This window comes from Rhizophagus irregularis, chromosome 23 (genome assembly GCF_026210795.1).
Source record: "Rhizophagus irregularis chromosome 23, complete sequence".
NCBI lineage: Eukaryota > Fungi > Glomeromycota > Glomeromycetes > Glomerales > Glomeraceae > Rhizophagus > Rhizophagus irregularis.
Genome location: NC_089451.1, coordinates 1064981 through 1090460, shown reverse-complemented (window position 1 = coordinate 1090460; position 25480 = coordinate 1064981). Strand labels below are relative to the sequence as shown.

General features: G+C 23.2%; 3 protein-coding genes across 3 annotated transcripts; 1 reads left to right on the top strand and 2 right to left on the bottom strand.

The window, feature by feature from the left end:
* Positions 1-1369: 1369 nt before the first annotated feature.
* OCT59_015211 (uncharacterized protein) lies at positions 1370-1621 on the bottom strand (the record flags this gene model as incomplete). Its single annotated transcript, XM_066139862.1, has 1 exon — positions 1370-1621. The coding sequence occupies one exon, from the start codon at positions 1619-1621 to the stop codon at positions 1370-1372; it is 252 nt and encodes an 83-aa protein (XP_066002696.1).
* Positions 1622-3910: 2289 nt separating this feature from the next.
* OCT59_015210 (uncharacterized protein) lies at positions 3911-4420 on the bottom strand (the record flags this gene model as incomplete). The annotated part of the gene is made up of 3 exons (XM_066139861.1): positions 3911-4024; positions 4218-4263; positions 4341-4420. 3 exons carry the CDS (start codon positions 4418-4420, stop codon positions 3911-3913), a joined length of 240 nt encoding a protein of 79 aa, XP_066002695.1.
* A 17268-nt stretch (positions 4421-21688) lies between these two features.
* OCT59_015209 (uncharacterized protein) lies at positions 21689-23902 on the top strand (the record flags this gene model as incomplete). The annotated part of the gene is made up of 5 exons (XM_066139860.1): positions 21689-21878; positions 22149-22204; positions 22831-23698; positions 23763-23801; positions 23889-23902. The coding sequence occupies 5 exons, from the start codon at positions 21689-21691 to the stop codon at positions 23900-23902; spliced, it is 1167 nt and encodes a 388-aa protein (XP_066002694.1).
* Positions 23903-25480: the final 1578 nt, after the last annotated feature.

Here is a 25480-nt window from a genome sequence, read left to right as displayed (position 1 = left end):
TGATTTTTTTTTTGATTTTCGCTTTGCCCACCTTTTATGTCAAATTGGTCAAAATAATTGCAGGTGATTGAATTTCGTTACCTTTGGAAAATAAAAATTGGCATATTCGCTGATTTACAGGTTTTTTTGCCTTTCTTAGGTAATGTTTTAACACCGATTTTTTTTTATATGATATTTAAAAATAAGGACATAATTTTATATCGGTTTCATATTTATTAATTAGGTAATTTTTATATGGACGTATTTAACTTTTTTTAAGTTTCATCGTTCTTTATTGTAATTAAAAAAAAAATAATAAAATAAAATAAAATAGTAATTTCACAAAGAATATTTATTCCAGTAATTTTTTTTTTGTTTCAAAAATGTACCAACTTTTAATTTATTAGAATAACGATAATCAATATTTATTATATTTCAAATCTTTGATAAATAAAATCAACCAACTAAATCACAAACTCAAAATATCACAATATCACTTTAAAATGAAAAAATAAATAATATCATAATTAATTTAATTTAATTAATCATTATTAATCGATTCGAACGTGGTATATAATATGATTTATTGACGCACAGATTTTTTTCTTTAAGAACATTCGAAGAACATTCGAATGCATATAATTTATAATATAGTATTTATTTATTTATTTATAGTATTTTATTTTTATTTATTTAAAGAAATTATTTGTTTATTTTTTCTTTTTTTATCGAATGCATAATTATAGTACTTTTTTTTTTCATATTATAACCCATTGAATTACATTTATTACCATTTCTGATTTGTATTTCGACAAGATTTACATAAATGCAAAGTATCGACTTTTATTAAAATTAATAATTCATTATAATACCAGTACTGACTTTAAATAAATTTAAAAATTTTATTATAATACCATAAAAAAAAAAAGTTTTATTTCTATTTTATTTAGTACAAAGAAAAAGAAAAGAAAAAAGAAAATATTTTTTTTTTTTTGTAATTATTATTATAATAGATATATTTCTATTTTGCTTTGTTTAAAAAAAATAAAAAAAAAAGGATGCTTCGATGGGCGATATGCACATATGGCTGCAGATTCTTTGTAGAAAAAATTATAATTCTTAATTAAGATGATTGTGTAACATAATGAAATAATTTCTATGACAATTATAAGGGATATGAGAATTTCTTTTAAAAAAAAATTCAATTTTAAAAAAAGAATTTTTAAAAAATATTTGAAAATTTGTCCCATGTAAAGTGTCATGTGATAATATATGAATATATGTGACAAAAATTGGATTTTCTTCCTGATGATCAGGGATTACCCATGTCATATTAAAAAGAATTAAAGAATTAACGATACCGTCGACACGATAAATGTAAAGAGCTTTTTTAATAGAAAGAAGAACCATTAAACATTTGGTTTACAAATTTTTCTTTGGTAATTTGTTCAATTCGATTTAACGTGTCTTGATTATCGACTTGCGCACGTCTTTCATATATTCTAATTCTGCGTCTTACAGACAAGTTTCTTCGACGAATTCTTCTATCAACAATAATATTTCTTTCATAACGTCTACGAAGAATAATATAATTGTAACCAATAGAAGAACCAAATAGATTATTTGAGTTATTTAACGACATTTTTTTTTAATACAAAGAATTAGGAGAATTGAAGAATTGGGAGAATTTAAGAATTAGGAGAATTGAAGATTTAGGAGAATTGAAGAATTAGGAGAATTTAAGTATTAGGAGAATTGAAGAATTAAGAGAATTGAAGATTTAGGAGAATTAAAGAATTAGGAGAATTTAAGAATTAAAGAAAAAGCGAGAGAAAAATTAATGAATTGAAAAAAAGAAATACGGTAGTATTTATAATAAAAAAAATCAAATGTATATAAATTGATTATTTACGAAATGGGATATTGCGTAACATTTTTTAAAATATGAGCTTTAAATCATAAAGTGACGCGCTAAAAAAGGATTATATAGTTGGGGAAACATTTTATTATAAAACTCTCGCTTTCGTTGAAAAATATGGTATATGTGATTATTGATTGAATTCGATCTGAATAAATTTATCTGGATCAAATTGTGTACAGTAGATTTTGTTTATGGAACGATTGGAACGTGTTGACGCATTGAAACAATGGCCAAAAATAGTAAACATTAAAGTTAAATTACGCGCGATCCCACATGCTGTAATGTATGAAATTATTTATGGTGGGTTAATTTTGACATGAAACATTATGTGTGATTCTAGAAAAAATCGTATGATTTACCCCAAAATATTTCAAACCCATTTTATAATAATTATTATCTTTTTGAAACAATAATTTCTTTAATATTGTTTATTGATACAATAATTTTTTTTTTTTTAAAAAAGAAAATTCGAATTAATAAATATCCCCAGCTTTTTACGATAATCACTGCACGAAAGGTTCATATTATTTCTTTTCTTTTTTTATTTTGCCACTATTTTTAGATAATTACTATATGGAAGGTGAATATTTAAATTTTTGACCATCATTAACATGAAAATACGATTACATTACGTATTTATTACGTCAATTGAAAAAATTTTTGGTAACTTTAATATATTATAGTAGGTCATGTCACCTGATCGGAATATAACTTTAAGAACATGTAGTCAAGTTCCTTGACGTAAGAATATAATATGCAGTCAAAATCCTTTGATGTAATATAAGGTGTAATATAATATGTAATCAAGTAAGAATATAACATGGAATCATTTTTACATAAAGTCATAAAGTAATAATTGACAAGAAAAAAATAATACGTCAGTTTTGGTAAATACGTCATTTATGTCATTTATTTAACTCTGGCCAAATTAGTAAACTTAATTATTTATAACCAATATACAGATTATATCAGATATACTATAATTCTATTGTCCTTAATCAATTAAATTCTATTGTCCCTAATCGACTAATCGATTGAACAAAGAAATATGCTGATGTGCATGCCAAGCAACTTTTGTCAGCTGACATACAGTATGCTTATAAGTTTAGCCTAAATTATAAATAGTGCCGGTCCAAACGAATTTTTACAAAAAATTCACATACTAACTATACGATAATACAATAAAGTACCAATTAAAATTTTTTTAAAAAAAAAATTCTATATTTAAAAAAATCATTATTTAGAATAATAATAAAAAACAATGCAAGGGTACCAATAATTTATAATATATATATATTTTTTTATTAGGTTTTTGTTTTTTATTATAATGGATATAGATTTAACGATCGTAAGTAATTTAACGATCGTAAATAATCGTAAATAATTTAACGATCGTAAATAATAGTAAATAATTTAACGATCGTAAATAATAAAGTACTAACCCAAATAACCCAAAGTAATTTTGCAAAATTTTATTTCCATTTTCGTTCAAAACGTTCCGAATATTTCTCCTAATCTACTTCTGACCTTTCCAAATTTTATACTAATCAAGTTCTGATAAGTTTCATTTCATTCCTTTAAATTATACAAGGGCGATGATCCGATCTAAGAAGTATATAATAATTATTAAAATTATTTAAAAATTATTATATACATTTTTTTTTATGACGATACTAATATAAATTTCATATACGATACTAATATAAATTCACTGATGATACTAATATAAATTTTGCGTCACAAATTTAAAATGAAATCGTTTCAAAAATCATTAAAATCATTTAAAATCATTTTAAAATCATTACATCATTACATCATTTACATCATTTACATAATAAATGATTTGACTTTTAATAATAATTTTAATAATTTAACGAATATTAATTTTTTTTAATACATATCAAAAAAAGGAAAAAAAGGGGAAAGGGGAAATACATATTAAAAAAAAGTATATTATATTTTTTTTTTAACTAATAAAAAAAAGAATGAAATTTGCCTAAATTAATTGCATTACTTACTTGCATCAAGCTTATTACTCGATATTTGCCCTGCATATATTACCAAATCACTGTATTGTTTATTTAACGTTCCACAAGGGTCAAATGATTTGACTGCGCTTACTCCCTATTCGTTAAAAAAATATAAATAATAAATAGTAAATAAATAAAAAAATAAATAAATAAAATAAAATAAATAAATAAATAAGATAAATAAAATAAAATAAAATAAAAGCCACATTAAGACGGCTGATCCATTATCTGTAGACATTTCATTTCCATGCATTTTTACTCTACATTTTTACTCTGCATTTTTTTACCTCTGCGTAAAACGTAATATCCGTAATATCCGACCGGTTTTCTTCTCTTTTTTTAAAAAAAAGGAATTACAAATTATTGAAAATGTCACAAATATGTTTGTTACAGATTAGAAAATCACATACATAAACACAAAAAAAAAGAGGGAATTAAAAAAAAAAATAAGGGAATCAAAAAAAAAATTTAAGGTGTTGAACAGTTCCATTGCGGCATAAAAAAAAAGGCACCCTAAGATTTAAAGTTTCGAAAGTTTTACGGATTTTCGTAGAAAAATTCCATAAAAAAAAAGATTAAACTTTGATAAAAAAGAGTGATTTTAGTCCAGATTGCAAATGTTGTGCAATGTATGTGTATTTATTTACCTTCTCCCCTCTTCAAAGAATATTATTTTAGTTTAGAATGATATGTTATCAAAAGCATTCGCATGTTTATACAGCTAAAGATTTCCGTATAAAAGGAAAAAAAAAATACGATAAAACTTTTTGTTATTTCTTTTATGCGAGTATGTATCATGAGTAAGCAGTTTTTTTGATGGTTACTCCCTTTTATTATTTAAAAAGTCTTATTAAAATCTTCATTGAAATGAGGGACTTTGACCAAAGTTTTCATATTCATATTCCTTTTTAGAGAGATGCTTGAAACCCGCCCCGATTTTTTTTAATCATCACATTGGATGTTTCATAATGTAATCAATTTATATATAATTTATATAATTTATATAATTTATTTGTTGTCACGAAAGAATTAAAACGAAGATGATCTTACAAAAAAATACTGTATATTTGTATATTTTGAGTGAAAAACAATTAAAACAATTAAAAAAAAGTTTTATTATATGAATAAAATAATTATGGAATGATGATCATATTGAATAAGTACCTAATTGACATTATAGACGTAATGAATGTTTCGTATTGATACTAACCTAGAAAAGTAAAAGAAAAGAACAAAAAAAAAAATAAAATAAAATCGGAGAAATTTCAATTGTTTTTTATTCAATTATTTCCGCGTACCTTTTAATTTGTACTTATTTATATTATAAAAGACCGTGCTGTGTAATAATATTATTACTGTAAATCGGGAACCGTTATGTAATGGTATAGCGTATTCTGTTCTTGTTATACATTGACTTTACGATTGTTGGTTATTATTGTTGTGGATTAATACAGTATATAAGGAGTTAATAATAATATTTCCCTTTATTTTTTTTTTTAAAAAAAAGTTATTTATAAATAATTTTTTATAATTTGTAAATCATAATCATAATCATAAGTAACGTATCATACGTATCATACGACATACTGCGCCAAATTCCCAATCCAGCGCGTATTTTTTTTTTATTTGATGCATAATTTGATTTTTTCGGAATATTCCGTTAATTTCTAACTATTAGATTATTAGTAATATTTTTGGGAGGTTATGGATAATCTGTAATTAGTCGATTATTACGTATTGTTCAATAATGCAGCTTTATGCTTGTTGGATTTAAATGGTAATTTCTTTACGCGAACATAACGACAAAACATTTGTAACATTTGTTGATTTGTAAAATAATTAATCATGAGAACAAGTCAATTCTAAAAACTTTTGTAATATATAATATAAATAATAATTTATTTTTTTAAAAAAAAAAAATTATTTATTATTTTAAATTATTATTTTTTTCAAACAAGCTAAATTACAAGATTTTATAATGCACTGTAAATCTTTACAAATCTACTCAATATTTTTAAACCAATGAAATAAATACTTTTTAAATGTTGTAGTATAGTAACTTAAGTTTATAAGTTTTAAACTTTACACGAAAGAAAAAAAAAAAAAAAGGTCTGAAATACCACGTGCGTATGTTGTTTGATGTATTATGGTAACATTACTTCTGTAATTGATGTAATTTTAAGTAACCGTTAAATATTCTCTTAACGGAAAGAGTAACTGTAACTGTAGCTTTTTTTGTTTTTTAATACCACAAATAAATATCTAGATTTTTATCAAGTTTTTTTTTTTATTCACATTGTTTTACATATTTTTATTCATTCGCATATCATAACTATAAAAAAAATTTTTTTTTTTTTTTTTTTTCTTAGAATTTTTTTTTTTATATTTTTTTTTATATTTGCTTTTATATTTGTTTTTATAGTATGTTCGGGTAAAATAAAAAGCTTTTTTTTTTTTTTTTTTTTTTTTTTGAAATAATATATTTAAAAGAATATTTTGGATCAGGTTAAAAATCTTGTTACGATAATTATGATAATTATGATGATTATTTTTTTTTTACAGAACACGAAATACGAAATACGGATAAACAAGATTTTTCTATAGAACGGATAATACGAGTGGAGGAAAAAAAAAACATGAATAATTAAAAAAAAAAATTTTTTTTTCTAGTCCAACCAAATTTTTTTCTAGTCCAGCCAGATTTTTTTTTTTAGTCCAACCAAATCTTTTAGTCCAACCAAATCTTTTAGTCCAACCAAAACATTTATTTTATTCATCTCAAAAGTCAACCTCACTAACTAAATTTTTCTCTAGAGAAATTATTATTTCAATGATTTAATTTATTTATTTGTTTATACCTATATTTACTATATTTACTATATTTATTCCTTTTTATGCCTTTTTATGCCTTTTTATGCCTTTTTTTTTATGCCTCTTTGCCTTTATGACCTTTATGACCTATATGCCCCACATGCTTTTTTACTTTTATGACACTTTTTTTTTTATTTATTTATTTATTTATTTACATCATATTTAATATTTATTTGAATGAAAATATTAGCCCATTTACAGTTTAACAAAGCCCAAAATCAGAAAATAAAAATAAAAAAAAAAAACATTTTTTTTTGTAAAAAAATTCATTCAAAAAAATTCATTCAAGGAAAAATAAATTTTTTTTACAAAAAGGAAAAAAAAAAAAAAAAAAATTATTTATATATAAATGGTTCATACAATTTAAGTAATTTCCAAGTAACAAAGGAAGTAAACAATTAAGCATACACATGAGTAAATTTATAAAAAAAATGTCTGTTCTTTTTAAAATTTTTTTTTTTTTTTTTTTTTTTTTTTTTCTTTTTAAAAAAAATTATATATATATATATATATATTATATATAAATATAAATAAACAAATAAAAACTTAACTTTATTTAAGCCCTTCATCTTTTTTTTTTTATGAACTCCATTCTAGAAATTATATTATTTTGGTATGATTCGTAGAATAACTAATTCAATTGGGGAAAAAGATCTACAATTTCAACATGATGATATAAAAAGTTTCAAACTTTAAATTAACGAATAATGAACCGGATGCTGATCATTTTCAAAAAGAAATTTCAGCCTCATGTAAAAGAGAGCATATTTAACAATGGATACATTTGATTTTCATGATAATGATAAAAATTGACGGGATCATCATACATTAAAAAGTTATTTAGGCGTTAGTGTTTTACTTAAAATATTTTTTTTACTAAGCTCTCCCTTTCAATAAAAACAACAAGGTACGTAATTGGTCTACATGATGTTATACGAAGTTATACCTAAAATAGAATATAATCGATCCATATAAAAAAATTTTAATACTCATAAAAAAATATGAACTAAACCAAATTTGGCAAATAATAATAATTTTGGGAATTAGAATTAAAAAAAAAAAAAACCTCATAAAATAAAAAATAAAATAAAAAAATAAAATAAAAATATATAAAAATAAAAAAAAAAAATAAAATGATCTATTAAAATATTTTTTTTTTTTTGTTGTTGTTGTTTCGTAATATAACATATAACTAACGAAAAGGTATTATTATGAACAATAAATCTGAATTCATATTATACCTCATTTAGTATATAAATAGTATATAAAAAATCACGAAACAACTAAAAATAAAAAAATTTTTTTTTTATATTACCTACTTACCCTATAATAATTATATATATATTATTATCATACGACACGGCATATAATATACCATATGTGGGCTTTTGGAGTAGATTTTTGAATACATTAAAAGTATCCTCGTTATAAGTTACTATATTCTCGATTTCGATATGCAATATATCCAGATGCCATGATTTTTTCTTCATCTCTTTTTGAATCATGCCACTTACAAATGCATCCAAGAAAGGGTCAATTCGTTTACTTTAAACGTAAATCGAAAAAAAAATCACCATTGAAAATGACTTTTACCGCGGTAACTGATATGTAAGTTTATCAAAAAAAAAAACGGTTTTTTTTACGCTCCCAGATGCATAGTACATGAACAATGCTAATTTATATAAGTTTACACCACTTGTAATATTTACACCACTTACACTATTTACAACGCTTATACTATTTACATCGCTTACACTACTTATTATTTACATCGCTTACACTACTTAGTATTTACACCAATTACACTATTTACACCAACAACTCCGTTATAAATTAAAAGTACATTAAAATACAATATAAAAGTGATTAACTTTATTAACTTGAGATGAAAGAGATTAACATTCGGTGACGATTTGATCATTTAATCAATTGATGTGATTACACGATTTTCATTCATTCTCCGAATCACCATTATATTTTATCAGTAATATAAATCTGAGTTTTCTTTGTTTAAAAATCAATAAAAAAAAAAAAAAAAAATACTAGTAAATATTAAGAACCTTTGTGAACTATAAAAGTCTAAATTTAAAATGTGACTTATATTACACAAGAATGATAGAAAAAAAAATTTTAAACCCGCGCGAATCGCGTTATACTTATTTAAACAAGTTTATTTACCTTTTTATTTATGGTGGATAAAAAAACCTTCAAATACTTTTTATGCACAACATGAACATAAAAGAAAAAAGGAAAAAATGCGTAATATTTGTCACGTAAACAATTGCATGTGTATGAGAAATAAAATCGCGGGTACTTTTTCCGAATACATACAAAATTATCATTCATCTTTCATCAATATATTAAAAAAGCATTTGATGTAATGCAATTAATAATCTATAAGAATTTTAATGAGCTCATTGATGTGTAAGTAGTAAGATTTGATATTTTTTTCATGTAATACAAAAGGATACATGATTAGATATAGAGTACAGATAAAAATCCGTATTATAAAAATATGTAATATAAAAAAAAAAAAAATTTTTCATTTTTTTTTACGCTTACTTACAAAATAACTTCTTGTTATTTAAATTTAGAAATATTAATTTCGAATCTCCCGCTTTTTTTTTTTTATAAAATCTTGTAATTTACGATAAAAAAAATAAATTTGTTTTTATTTATGCGTCATTTTTTTCTTTTTTGGTTGCATTCTTATTATTTTATTCATTTATTTATATATAAAACTTATTATAATTACCATTATAATAATTTTTTTATTATAATATATTATTATATCAATATAGTTTAAACAAATATGTTTAAGGTTGTAAAAAAAAAATATTTTTTTTTTTTTTTTTTGGCGGTTGTAAAAAAATGTAAAAAAAAAATTGTTTAATTTGACATATGAATCTTTATAATGTCAAAGTTGGGTTTATAGAAATGAAGGGTAAATCTTATAGATTTATAGGTTTATAGATAGGTCTTTTTTTTTTACGTAAGAAATTACAAGTTTAACAAGTTTTGAGCGAAATTTAACACGAGGGAATTTATATCACATATTAAAAAAAAAAAATCAAACAAGAAAGAATACAAGTTTTGACACGAAAAATGAAAGAAAAAGAAACAAGAGCAAAAAAAAATCTCATGAAATTATGTCATCGTGCAAGAAAAAAAAAAGAAGAAAAGAAGATGATTATGCGAAGAAAAGAAGATATTTATGCGAAGAAAGAGAAGAAACTTATGCGAAGAAAAAAAAAGAAAATAATTATGCGAAAATAATTATGCGAAAAATATTTATGGATTTATGGATGATGTTTAAAGAAAAAAAAAATTTTTTTTTAAAAAAAAAGTCTTGTTAATGTAAAATTTGTAATCATCATTTTCATGATTTGAAAAAATTTTATAAGTTCATGCAATATTAAATTTATTATATTATTATACTATAATGCTATTGTTGTTGTATTGCTGCGGGAATAAAGAACTATTTATGGTAATGGGTATAATAATGATTGGCGCTATGTTACAGTTGTTTACATTTGGTGTAACCCGTCAAATTAGACGTTAAACGTAAACCCCGATACATAATAATACGAATGAAAAATAGAAAAAAGGCTTATAAAAAAAAAAAATTTTTTTTCTTTTATCGGAATTTTTTTTCTTTTTTCAAAATTTTTTTTTTTAACGAATGACGAATTTTTTTTTTTTTAATATCTCATTCAAATATTTCATTCATTCCAATAAATTAAAAAAATTTGCTTAAAACAAATTCGTTTAAAAAAAAAAACAAAGACTTTTTTACTTCAAACACGCCGATGAAACCCCCTAACTTTAGGAATTTCTTTTTTCATAAAGAAAAAAAAATCCTCCTTTCCCAGGGTTTTTAACCTTAGTTACCTTTGAAACCAACACATAAATAATAATCGTTTATAATGTGTAATGATGATCTTTCCATAAATTAAAGTTACGTAAGATTTAATTGTTTAAAAAAAAAAAAATTCGATACAAGTTTGAATAAAACTTTTTTGAACTTTATGGATTAAAAAAATAAAAAAGGCTGAAACAAAATTTTTTTTTTACACAATTTTTTTACATTATTAATTTTTTTTTATATTAATTAAAAAAAAAGTAAATTGTTTCAAGTTTCAAATTTTTTTTTGTTATTTACATAAAAGTTTTTATTAATAATAAAATGAGAACGAAAATGAACTTGTAAATCATTTTCAAAAAGATGACCAAGAAAGAATTCATTGAAAAACATTGAATATTTTAAATATGTTGCACAAAAAAAGGAAAAAATAAGAAAAAAATAATAAATAATAATAATAATAATAATGATAATAATAATAAATAATAAATAATAATTGGTGATAATAATAATTATACACTTGAAAAGAAGAAAAAAAAAGAAAAAAAACGAAAAAAGATAAACAATAAAAATTAAGAGAAAATTTAATACTTTTTTTTTTTGTTTTTTTGAAACTATTTTACAAATTCTGATTGCTTTTTTTAAAAAAATAGCTAAAAATGTTGAGAGATGAAAATATTAAGGTAACAAGAATGAAATAAATTAAATGTCAAGAATGCACCATTTTTTTTTTTTGATTTCACACTCAAAAGTTCCTTCCTTTTTTTTAAAAAAACCAAATAGAAGAAATCCAATAATTATTATACATGAGTAACCTAAAGTTAATTAATTTACAGTCCCACCATGAAATATAAATACATATTTTTACGGTTTACGGGCAACTCAAAATCAGAATAATCCGCCAACTCAAAATCGTCAGCAAATAAATAATCCGCCAACTCAAAATCGTCAACAAATAAATAATCCGCCAACTCAAAATCGTCAGCAAATAAATAATCCGCCAACTCAAAATCGTCAACAAATAAATAATCCGCCAACTCAAAAGTCCAAAATAATCCGCAAACTCAACTAAAAATCAAAATAACCCATCAACTCAAAGTCTGTCAACTCATAATCAAATAATCCGTTAACCCACAACTCAATAATCAAAGTAAGTTATATCCTATTTTACAATTAAATAATACAAATAATTAATCCAACCCTTATTTAACCTCGTTAATTACTAAACTCCTGAAATTCCTTTTTTAATTACAAGGAATAAAATTTGTACCAACATTACCAACATCATTTTGATTATATTGAAATCTTGATGAATTTTGTTTGAGTACTTGTTGTACTTGTTGAATTTGCCATTGTAAGAAATGATTTTGCCAACAACAAGGACATTCGCTCATACAATGAATAGGTACATTTGGTAAAATTGGTGTTTCTGGAGGACTCGGTGATGACGTAGCTGAAGATAAAGTGGTTGGTGACGTATATCCATTATTATCATAGGCTGGTAATCCGATAACATTGGAATAATAAGAACCAACTTGAGGAGTTGGTAATACTGGTTGAGGAGCATAAATTGTTGGAATGGTTGGAGAACTTGGTGATGAACCAGTTGTTGAATAAGTAGAACCAGAAGAAGTTAGAGATGATAATAATGAACCTGGAGATAACATGGGTCCAATAGGAGTAGAAAGATACGGATGATAAAACTGATCGGAAATTGAAATATTAGAATTATCAATTGGAGTACGCCATATGAAAGGTCTTTCAGTTTTCAAAGCCATCAAATGAGTTCTTCGATGATGTCGCGTCAAGTTTGTTTTACGACAAAAGCTAATAAATTTATATAGTACGTTATTAATTTATATGATTTTGATTTATATATATATATGTGTATGGATATATTTTTTTTTTTTTAACATTTACCTTTTTCCACAATTTTCAAAACCGCACTTGTAAGGACGTTTTCCGGTATGAATACGTCGATGTCTAGCTAATGAAGAACTATCGCTAAACGATTTATTACAATCAGGATGTTCACAAACATGTGGACGTTCTCCTGAATGAGTTCTCATATGAACGGTAAGGGCGGATCTCTAAAATCAAAACGGCGTATAAGTAAATATTTTGAAAATCATTTGGTTTCAAATAAAAAAAATTTTTGATTTCAACCAACCTGGATAAAAGATTTTCCGCAACCAGGCTCGTTACAAGCAAAAGGTCTATTACCAAAATAATAATAAACATAGGTAAATAAGCATGTGAATTGAATGCATAATTCTTATTAGGGGTCAAAATTTTTTTACGTAATAAACAATGAGAAATAAAAGGTAAGAAAAACAATTTTAAAAAGAAAAAAAAAAAAATAATAATAATAATTTTTTTTTGAAACAAAGAAAAATTAAATTGTTCATCATGTTATCCATGTTATCTAGCCAAATTTAGTTAATATGAATGAGATTTACCTTTCATTTGTGTGAATACGCCCATGTCGAGCTAGGTCAGACCTTCTTGAAAATGCTTTCGTGCATCCTTCCCAAGTGCATCGGAATGGGCGGCTTTCGCTATATTGAGATTCCATGTGAATAAGTTCCAAAATATCCATTGTTTAAGGGAAAAAAAATGAAGTTTAAAGAAAAATAATAGATATAATAATAATAGATATATCGTAAGAAAAGGCTTTTGTATAAATAAAGTTGGCGTTTTTTATAATGTACAAAAACACGTGCGTGCAGATAATCGTAAGTCTGTGCGTTTTTCAAAGTTCTTAACAATAAAGAATAAAAATAGATAAATTTTTTTTATGTGGCACGAATACAAGTAAATTCCTTTGTTCTTTTTAATAAATAAAAATAAATTTCTGGTTAAGAAATAGATATAAAAATATTATTAAAAAAGAAATAAAAAAAGAAAAAAAAATTTTTCTTTGTTTGATAAGGAGGAGGATAGAATCAAAACGCTTTATTTATAAAAAAAAAAAAAAATTGATGACTGCGGGATTTTAATGGTACAGATTTGTTTTTTTTTATTTTTGAGGGTAATAAAGTGGTATAACAAAACCCCTTTTATTATTTAATTATATCACATTATTATTAAGATCCTTTACACAAAAATAAATAAACTTTTTATAATAACAAATAAAAATAAAATTATTATAAAATTGCTCAAAACTATTTTAAATTTAAAAACAGTTACATGAATTGTAACAAAATAATGAATATATATTAAAAAAAGAGTGTCATTACACAATTAATTTATTAAAAGAAAGTTTCAACTTATAATAAGAATCAAAAGATCAGTAGCACCTTAAATTAACGACATTGTTAAAAAAATTTTTTTTTTTTAAATTATGCATGCTTTCAAAGTTAAACTTTATTTTTTGTAAAATTTATACTTTTTTGATTCATAGCGGTAAAAAGTAAATGAACTAGTTAAATTTGGAAATTATGAAAAAAAAAATTATTATATATATATATATATAATGTCATTAATGCTTTCAAAAGTGTAACGATTCCTCCTTTTTTAATGTTTAATAATACTTTTTTTTTTCCTTTAAATAAAATCAAGAATTACATTTCTATAAGACCAAAAATAATTATAAACTTGTAAATAAACATTTAGATCATTACTAAAAAATTGTCAGTAAAAAAAAAAGAGATCTTTTTTTTTTTACTATTCTTCGATCTATTATATAAAGTGATCTATATCTGATACCCCCGTTTTTTTCCAAGTAAACATCAAAAATTTTTTTCAATCATATGAAAAAAATAACAATCCGGCACATATATGCAAAAATTTCCGATGTTTGTATGAAAAATATTAAGAAATATACAAACGATGTTGAAAATGTTGAAATTTCTGTCATTTTACATAACGTAAAAATAAAAATCAGCTGATGTTTTTTTTTTAAAAAAAAAACTTTAATAGCGTTATTGAAGGCTTTCGTGAATAGATCCAAAAGCGAACGTTATAATTGTTATTTTAATTTTTTTAAAAAAATTTCATTATCAAATATGTAAAAGAACATTCTATTAAATACATTAAATACGGAAACGTATTTTAATATGGTTAGAATATAGTATTATTATTGAAATATGAAACTATCCGACAAATATATATGTGTGTTACATCGAAACATTAGCTATTGTTATTATTCTTTTCTTGTTCTACAAACATTGATTTCGTAATTTTTAAAAGTGATTGGTTAAGAAGTTTCACAAGGTACGGGTGTAGGTGATGTCTGTCCGCTCGATTAAGTTATTATTGTTTTTTACGAATTTGTGGATTTGTTTATAAACAAAAATAATCAAATGTTCTAACAAGGGGTAAAGAATTTATAAATTTATACTAATACTTATTTCAAGGGTTGTCATTATTTTATTTATAATATATATTTTAAATTTTCATAAATATCAAAAATGTGATTAAAATGATTTTAGAATATTTATTAAAGATGCAATGTTTAAATGATCTACATCACATCAAAAAAAAAAAGCGTCATAAAAAAAAAATAATAAAAACTGGATTTTAAGAAACTTTGTTTATTATAGAAGATTTTTATGCCTATTAATGTAACTAACAGATGAAAGTTATAATAACAATGAATCAATATATGGGAATTAATTTTATAAATTTGTACAGAGGATAACATGTTTAAAACAAAATGCATATGTCTACTATGAAACGTTGTAAGATACAGTGAATGATCACCAGATTCTTTTTTTTTTTTTCAAAAATTAGAATTTTGGCAAATTGATCGAAAGTCAATCATTGATTAATTTTGGAAAAAGCAAGATTTTGATGCTGTAATTCCTGTATTGAAATCAATTTAATAAATCCATTGTAGGTCAAATTTTAAGTTATGTAATCCTTAATAAAAATAGATAACATAATGTTTATATATAATATTTGAAAGAATCATGATATTCCATAATTGCTTTATTCAATTACCTTATAAGATAAACAAAAAAAAAATGGATTAAATGAATGAATGTAAACATAGAAAAAATTCGTAAAGTCGGAATTCAAGAAATTTCTCTTTCTTGCTTAATTGTTAAAAAATTAATGTTTCAAAAAAAAAAAAAAAAAAAAAATTTCCATTTTTTCCATGAAAATTTCATTCTAATAATAAGAGTTCAATTCTTTTTGATCTTTTTCCTATTTTTCTACGATTATTTCGGTCTTTTAAATTTTTACTTTTTTCGTTGTAATTCAAAAACAATGAGAATGAAATATAAAATTTTTTATTTTTAATATTTTATTTATTCTATTTTATTTTATTTTATTTTATTTATTTATTTATTTATTATTATTATTATTATTATTTTTTTGTTTCAAGAAAAAATTTAGAATTTTTTATCACTCGAATTTTAATTTAAAGCCTCATTACCTTTCAATATACGTCGTTTAAAGTATTTTGCAGATCCCACTTTTTCTAATTATTAAAAAAAATTTCACTTATCACAATTTGGTTCATTATTAGCATTTGGGCTGAATTGATTTGTGATATAAACAAATACAGATAAGGTAATCGAAACTTTTTGACACTGAATTTTGTTTATATAACTTTTTTTAATACTATAATAAGGAGTAATATTTTAAAACGTGATATTTTTTATATATTTTATATATATATAAATAAATAAATTCTTTGGAGTAAAGTCGGATCCTTCTAACTTTAGAAATACGATATGTTGTCATTTCCCACGATGTTCCTGTATTCCCTTTATCCGGAAAATTTAATTTCCATAGTAATTATTAAAAAGTTTTCATTCTTAAAGCAATAAATAGTTAGGTAAAATATGTTGCCCGTTTCTTCCTTATTCAATGTCGGATGTAAATCCTTTTTCTTTTATTCAATGTATTAAAATTGTTTCATCTTTTTTAAAAAAAAAGTGTATTATGATATACTTTTTTTGTATTTATAGAATTTTATAACAAGGTTGAAAATAACTTTTGATCCTAGTTTAAAAACATTTTCATCGAAATTTTCATAAATAATAAGTTATCGGAGTTACGAATAGAGATTTATTGAAATTTTTAATTTACGCAGTACTAATAACTAATTAGGTTTAGTTTCGAATGTCGATCCCGAATCAAACCGCAGTTTGAATTTTTTTCTCTTTCAAAGTGTAACGAGTCTAAAATAGATCTTATTGAAAAAAAAATTTTTTTTTTTTTTATTCTCGCGCTTCAAGTTTAAAGTACTTATATATATTCGCCTAATTCTTTAAAAATAATATAAAATAAATAATAAATAAATAAATAAAATAAATAAATAGATTTTATCTCTCGCGATCTTTTTTAAAAAAGATTATCGTTTTTTTTTTTCTCATCATAATTTCAAGGGAACCAAACCATATGATATGCTATCATAATCTTATAAATCTTTTTTTTTTAAAAAAAAAAATCCCATGATGCACAATGCACTAAATAATAATAATAATAATATATCAATGTTATCATTATTTCATCTCGCGCAAGATTAACCGTACCTATCATATGTTTCAATCAACGTTGTACATTTTACTTTATAATCTATAAAAAAAAAAATAATTGTAAACTAAAATTTGTCATATTATTTTAAAAAAGATTTATAATTATTCTGACACATATAACACATGAATGTTGTCAATATGAACAATGGTAAATCAAAATTTCTTTGTGTTTTAAACGAACACACACGGACAATGAAAATCGCGATTTCCTAAGTTAGATTAGACGATAAATATGTTGAAACCGTGTTTAATAATCATGATTATGAAGTTATGACATACTGGCATATTCGACATAATTGACATACTGTAACATTTTATAATTCTTAAAACTTAAAATATGAAAAAAAAACCTCCTTTTTTTTTTAAATGAACATTATAATAAGAATTTTACTTTATTATTTCTTGTTATATGTTACAAAAATTTTGTGAAATTAATTTTAAGATAGTACGAGAATTTTTAAGATAATAAAACAATTAAATATATTTGTCTAGCTTTGAAAGTATTCGTATTCTTCTCGTTTCTGTCTTCTTTTACTTGATTTGTTGAAAATCTTTACAATGTAATAATGGTTTTTTTATAAACCGGTTCTATAACTAGAAATTAAATTCTAAGATTATAATAATAATGAACACATGGGAATTTTTGGAATTTTTGGAAATTTTATAGGGAATCTCGAATATTCAATGTGAGAAAACGCGTACACAGAAAATTTTGAGTAACCCATATGCACGTATGATATGCCTTTTATATTTATAAAGGTTTTTTTTTAGGGAACGCGATTTAGGGTAGGGTTCAAACTACAATAGTTAAAAGGGTTCTTTTTTGAATTAAAAATGGACGTGATATTAAGACAAAAAAGAAAAATAAAAGGATTATAATAGATTTGGTAATTTGGCAAAAAGCGAAAACGTTTTAATATTTTTGGTTAATAAAGGAGTCGATTTAAAATAGGTCTATAAATATATTCTTTATGTTCAATGAATTTAAATTTATAACTTTATTTTTAGGTTCATGATATTTATGGATTAGTGTTTTTTTTATATCATAAAAATAAGTTCATTGATTATATGACGTTGATTACTTTTTTTTCCCTTGTTTTAATGTGATTCATAATGAAAATAACGCGGTTTTATACATTTTTTTTTATCATCCTAGTTTGTATATTTGTTACACAAAGTATATGAGCATGTCGATCATTTTGGTCACGTGTTTGGAACTTTTTAATTTTTTTTTTTTAAAAAAAAATATTATTAAAACTATTAATAATTCACATTTGTGAAATTCCGAATTTTTACTAATATTAATATTTATTTATAAATATTATCAACCGTGCAAATCACGAAATTCAATTTTCTATATTTTCTATATTTTCTATTAATTTTCTTACGGTATTTATAGTTTTTATAAATTATTCGATACAGTTATCCAACAAGGGTGGGGGCTTGAATTGAGCGATATTTTAAATATTTTAAATGATCATATGTATGAAAAAAGTATTAATATTATTAATATTATATAATGATTTTATCAATAAAATTTTATTATTGTTTCATAATTTTGATATACGCATAATTTTTGTTATGTAATACGTAATACGTCACCTTTAATGATCGGCCGCCGGAGTTATCATAACGATCATCAAAATTTATGGACAAATGTACAATAATTTTTTTAATAGAGTTTATATATAATATATTTTACTTATTCTAATTCGGAAAATATTTTAAAATTTAATTTTTTTCAAGAATTTCATAAAATTTCATAAAATGCGATTATTAATCATGTCAAAATATTTTTTTTTAAGTTTATATATTTTATATATTTTATATATTTTAAGAAAATGTTACAATTCATAAAATAATTAAAAAATTAATTTATTTGTTATACATACTGTACGTTCATTATGTATGAGTTATGTTATTAATAAAAATTTGTTATACACAAGTTACACAAGTTGGTTATTATTTATTGTCAAATTTTTTTTTTTAAAAAAAAATAAATTATTTACATGCATGGAAAAAAATTAGGATATTTCATTATTTTTAATTCGAAATTGTTATCAAAATTGGTTTGGTCTTTAATTAAAAATTAACTAAATTCCTTTTTAACATAAACAAACAATAATATATATATATATATATACAGTATTATTGCTTTTTTCTATTATCACAATTAATTAACGTAATCAATGTTGTTTATTTCTATCTCATACTTTTTTTATCACTAAATGATTGGGATAAAAAAAAAAATATTCCATTTTTTTTTGACATACTGTATATGCATAACCTTATCTTATGAATACAATTGTATTACAATAAATTTTAATGATGAATTTCAACACGAGTGGGTTTAAACTTATGCTTAATTAATTCTTTTTCGATCGGATCTACTCATGTAACGTTGACTAACTTCTAATCATACTCTTGGGCGTGGGTTTTAAGAACCTGTTTAATAACAATCTAAAATGATCGGCGTATTGTTAGGCTAATTTTTGTGGGGGTTTTCGCACAACGTACTGTACAATAATTAAAATTATTTATAGAAAAAAAAATTATCATTTTTATCTTTTTATTATTATTTTTTTATATCCTCTTCTCATCACAATAAATAAATTAACAAATGAAAAAGAGGAAATGAAGAATTACCAAACATGAAAAAAATTGACAATAATGTAATGTACGATACCGGAAATTTACTCATATGGCATATTGGTAAGAAAATAAAATGAAATTTAAATTATTTGGTAAATAAATTTGAATTTATAGTTTTATTAATTTTTATTTGTAACCATTTGTAACCTAAAATTTATTTATTAGGTTAAATAGCAACTGAGGCAGCTGGAAATACTGTAATATTATGTTATCGGTTTTGATGTCATTAGAGGTTAGTAATAGTAGCAATCAATCATAATTATTCTTGTTTAATATATAACGTGTTTTATGTTTTCATCTAAACTACCCTTTGTTAAATTCACACGTGCACACTAGTATAATACAGCACAATCCTATTTTGTTAAGTACTTTATATTTTCCTTTCACTTCGTTTCATTGGTTATCCTATGCAGAATTAAATATTGTTAATGTTAATTTATTAACCCTTCTAATATTCCCTTTGTGTACTATTCCTCTTTAGAATTCTTGAATTGAACGCGTTGTTGTTTATGATTAGTATGATTCGATTGTCACTTTGTCATCACCTTTTTCTGTATGTCAAATTGTCAAAGTATGCCGTAAGTGATAGAGTTTCTTCAATCTAATTTATGATTTTAATAATACCTTTGGAAAAAATAAGCATATTTATTTATCCACGTGCCTTTATGCCTTTTGCTTAGGGAATGTTCTTTTTTTCTTTGTATTATTATTCACGCGCCAAGTATGTAGTATGAATGATAAATCATTTTATAATTAGCTAACTAAAATAGTATATTCTAATTTCGTAATTATGTAAATTATGATATATTACGTTTGGTAATAAAATTAATAAAATGTAATTTATATCGTTATTAATTTTATAATTTTTTTTTAATATTTTAGAGATAGCTTCTTTAATATAGCGATATCTTTTTATAATCATTGTCCATAGATAATTGTAGTACATCAATAATATAATAATTATTCTAAAGAGCAACCTACTAACTGAATTAAAAAGATGATTATAGTATTTTTTGAGATTTATGACGTTATTAAGATACAATATTTTGAATACGTATTTGTATCATTAATAAAAGATTTACCATAAGAATTTAAATACTAGTATATTATTTTGAAAGCATTTAAATAAATAAACAAAACAATAAAATATCAATCATGTTATTAGAAAGAATGATTTTAAAATGAACGGAAACTTAATTCTATTAAATATGATTATTTTTATTTATCATCAGTCAAAATTTTTCTTTTTCCTTTCGTTAAACATAATTAATTTAACGATTATTATATTATAAATGAGTTCATTCATTAAATTCCCTTTACTTAATAATAACAAAGTTTTTTATATATTATATTTATTTATTGAATCTTAGTTTGAGAAAGATATACTAGTATTAAATCAATCATAGAGAATATTATTATTAGTAAATCTTGCATTATGAATAAACATAATTAAAATCATAATTAAAATTACTATCATATCAAAAAAATTTTTTTATAAAATATTTTATCCAATTGCTATCAGTTGTTTCAAGTCTATGTACAGTAATTTGTACAATATACTAATTGTAATAACAAAAGATAATCAAATAGTAATTTTAGTATTAGATGATCCATAAAGATTTTTTTGTGAAATTCGTATTATAGAGTATTTTAATTTTGTATTCCTAAATAAATTTCTGTCAAAGAATCTACAAAAAAAAAAAATAATTTCTTACTGAGATTTATTCGTGACTTTGTGATCATCAGCTGATTTTTTAACGCCCTAAATTAAAATAAGATTTGTCGATCGCTGCCGTGCAACTGTAATACGTAATATAAGGTTGCCCCTTTTTTTTTTTTAAAAAAAAAAAATCCTTTTACTCTGTTTAAAAATAAAGCTGACATGGAAGAATTTAAGCTCAGTGATGATGTAATTGAACAAATAAAAGATTTTAATTACAATGAATTAACAGATGAACAAAGATTTTTAATTGATAAGCTAATATTAAATGAAGAATTAAAAGAACGTTATAAGGATAATGGTTTATGCAAAGATTGTAAGCAGCCCAAAATTACTTCTAATTGGTGTCAATGTAAATTTCAACAAAATTTCAAAAATTGGACTAGTGGTAATAATGAAGTTGATAAGTTTATTCAAAAAACACAACTTAAAGCTACAGAATTTAGGGAAATATTAGAGTGGATTGAATATGATAGATTTGAAAATGTTGAATATTTGGCCAAAGGAGGATTTGGAACTATTTATAAAGCAATTTGGAAAGATGGATGTATAGAAAATTGGGATTCTGAAAATAATCAATGGAAGAGAATAAAAACTTGGGTAAGCCATAAAAATTTTCCAGTTGCTCTAAAATGTTTACACAATTCTCAGAATATTACATCCGAATTTTTAAGAGAAGTAGGTTACTTTTTGTGCTGTATATAATTTTCAACTAGAGGTTGGAACCGGTTAAGCTTAACCGGTTAATTAACCGGTTAAAACGGTTAACTGGTTAAAACATTTGTTAACTGGTTAAAAAACAATTTTTAACCGGTTAAATTATCCGGTTAAATTATCCGGTTAAATTAATTGGTTAAATTAATTGGTTAAATTAACCGGTTAAAATGCGTAATTCTGGCCAATTTTACAGTGCCGGCCAGAATTATAAATCACGGGACTTCAGATAAAAGTTTAGCCACCAGGTAAGGAATTTTTTGTGTTATATATGCGGGCTGAAATTCATAGTGCCGGCCAGACAATTTTAGCCTGAATTTCGTCTTTCAGCTAGAGTTTCGTTTCGATTGTTAGAGTTTTGGTCTGGCCTAATTTTGGCTGGGATTAAAAATATATTTGATGCTAATCCTGGCCGAATTTTAATTCTGACTAGGATTGAGTTTTAACCGGTTAATTAACCGGTTAAAGGTTTGGTTAACCGGTTATTAACCGGTTAAGACTTTTTGGACCGGTTCCAACCTCTATTTTCAACTACTGTTCCATTATAAAGGTTAAACTTACTATTATTTATATTATGGATTCTTTTTTAGATTGAATCACATAATACAATTGTTTCAGATTATGTAACTCGATGCTTTGGCATTACTAAAGATCCAGAATCTAATAATTTCATGATGGTAATAGAATATGCAAAGGAAGGTAGTTTAAGACAATATTTAAATAATATATTTAATTCAATGAAATGGGAAGATAAGTTGGACAATTTAGTAAAAATTGCAGCTGGCCTCAAATCTATTCATGAAAAAGGATTAATTCATCATGATTTTCATTGTGGTAATATGTTAAAAGGTGGTAATTATACTATTATTACTGATTTAGGATTATGCCAACCAGCAAATGTAAAATCTTCTCAAAATAATGAATGTGAAAAAAAAGTATATGGAGTATTACCTTATGTAGCGCCTGAAGTTTTAAGAGGAGGAGAATATACTCAAGAAAGTGATATTTATGCATTTGGAATTATTGCATATGAAGTCTGTACAGGGCTTCCTCCTTATCATGATATTGCTCATGATAAATTCTTAGCTATTAGCATTTGTCAAGGGGTTAGACCAAAATCTAATTATAAAATACCTCAGCTAATTTTGGACATAATTAAACAATGTTGGGATGCAGATCCTTCAAAACGACCTAAAGCACAAGAGTTATATAAGTTAGTAGATAATTTATATGATCATGGTTTTGCAAAATATAAAGGTGAAATAATCAAAAAGCAAGCTGAAGAAGCAGATAAAATTAATGAGAAGTTTACTTCTACTTCATTACCATATAATGGTACTACTCTTTCATATACTACAAATCCTCAAGCAGTTTACACGAGTAGGCTTTTAAACTTTAAAAATCTTCCAGAACCAAAAAATGCTATTGATAACAAAGTTGATGTTGGAGAATATTCAGGTAATTAATATATTGACTTATTTTTAATACAAAAAATATTTTACAATTATTTTTTATTTTCTAGAATCTATAGAAGCAATAGATTTCACTAAACTCAACCTAGGTACTCATTTACATTAACTTGCTTTCTAGTACATGATTAATTTTACCAACAATATTAACAATTTACTTTAATAATTCGTTCCTATAGATGAAAACAACTAAAGAAAACGGAAAGGAAGAAAATTTACAAATATTCATAATATAAATTTCATTATTTGTATTTTTTATTACTACTACTACAATATATATATTTTATTGGAATATTTATTATGATTAAAATCTTATACTAAATAAAGTTTTTATAAATTTAAACTGAAATCAAATAGAATGCATTATATAACTATTATATATGTAGTATGTTATAAAATTATGTCAAATTGTCAAAGTATGTTGCTGAAAGTGGTAGAGTTTCTTCAGTTTAATTTATGTTTTACTACCTTTGAAAAAAAATAAGTGTGCGACGGAGGTGTAAACTTATGTAAATTTGTGTAAATATATGTAACCTTGTGTAGGTTTTTGTAAATTTCTTTTAAAAATTTACTTGGACTTGTGTAAAATTACATAGATTACAACCCATTGATGACTACAAATTCTTATATCTAAGATGTATTATTCACGTGCCAAGTATCTAATATGGATGAATATTCATTTTATAGTTAGCAAACTAAAATAGTCTATTCTAATTTCGTAATTATGTAAATCATGCTATATTACGTTTGGTAATAAAATTAATAAAATATAGTAATTAATATCATTATTAATTTTATAAATTTTTTTTTTAATATTTTAGAGATAGTTTCTTTTCTTATTAATATAGCGATATCCTTTTATAATCATTGTCCATAGATAGTTGTAGTATATCAATAATATAATTTTCTAAAGAGCAACCTACTAACTGAATTAAAGAGATGATTATAGTATTTTTGAGACTTATGACGTTATTAAGATACAATATTTTGAATTTGTATTTGTATCATTAATAATAAAAGATTTACCATAAGAGCTTAAATACTAGTATATTATTTTGAAAGCATTTAAGGAAATAACAAAACAATAAAATATCAATAAAATTAGAAAGAATAGATGTTAAAATGAACGGAAACTTTAATTCAGTTAAGTATGATAATTTTTATTTATCAGCACTCAAAATTTTGTTATTTTCCCTTCGTTAAACATAATTAATTTAACGATTGTTATATTATAAATGAGTTCATTCATAAATTCCCTTTACTTAATAATAACAAAATTTTTTTTTAGTTACATATTGTATTTATTTATTGAATCTTAGTTTGAGAAAGGTATAACAATCATAGAGAATATTATTGTTAGAAAAGCTTGCATTATGAATAAACATAATTAATAACATAATTAAAATTACTATCATATCAAAAAATTTTTTATAAAATATTTTATCCAATTGCTATCAGTTGTATGTACAGTAATTTGTACAATATACTAATTGTAATAACAAAAGATAATCAAATAGTAATTTTGATACTAGAAATGATCCATAAAGAATTTTTGTGAAATTTGTATTATAGGATATTTTATTTAATTTCTGTATTCCTAAATTTCCGTCATAACCTATAAAAAAGAATTTCTTAGCGAGATTTATTCGTGACTTTGTGATCATCAGCTGATTTTTTAACGTCTTTGTTTGACCTAAATTAAGATTTGTCGATCGCTGCCGTGCAACTGTAATACGTAATATAAGGTTGCGCCCCTTTTTTTTTTAAAAAA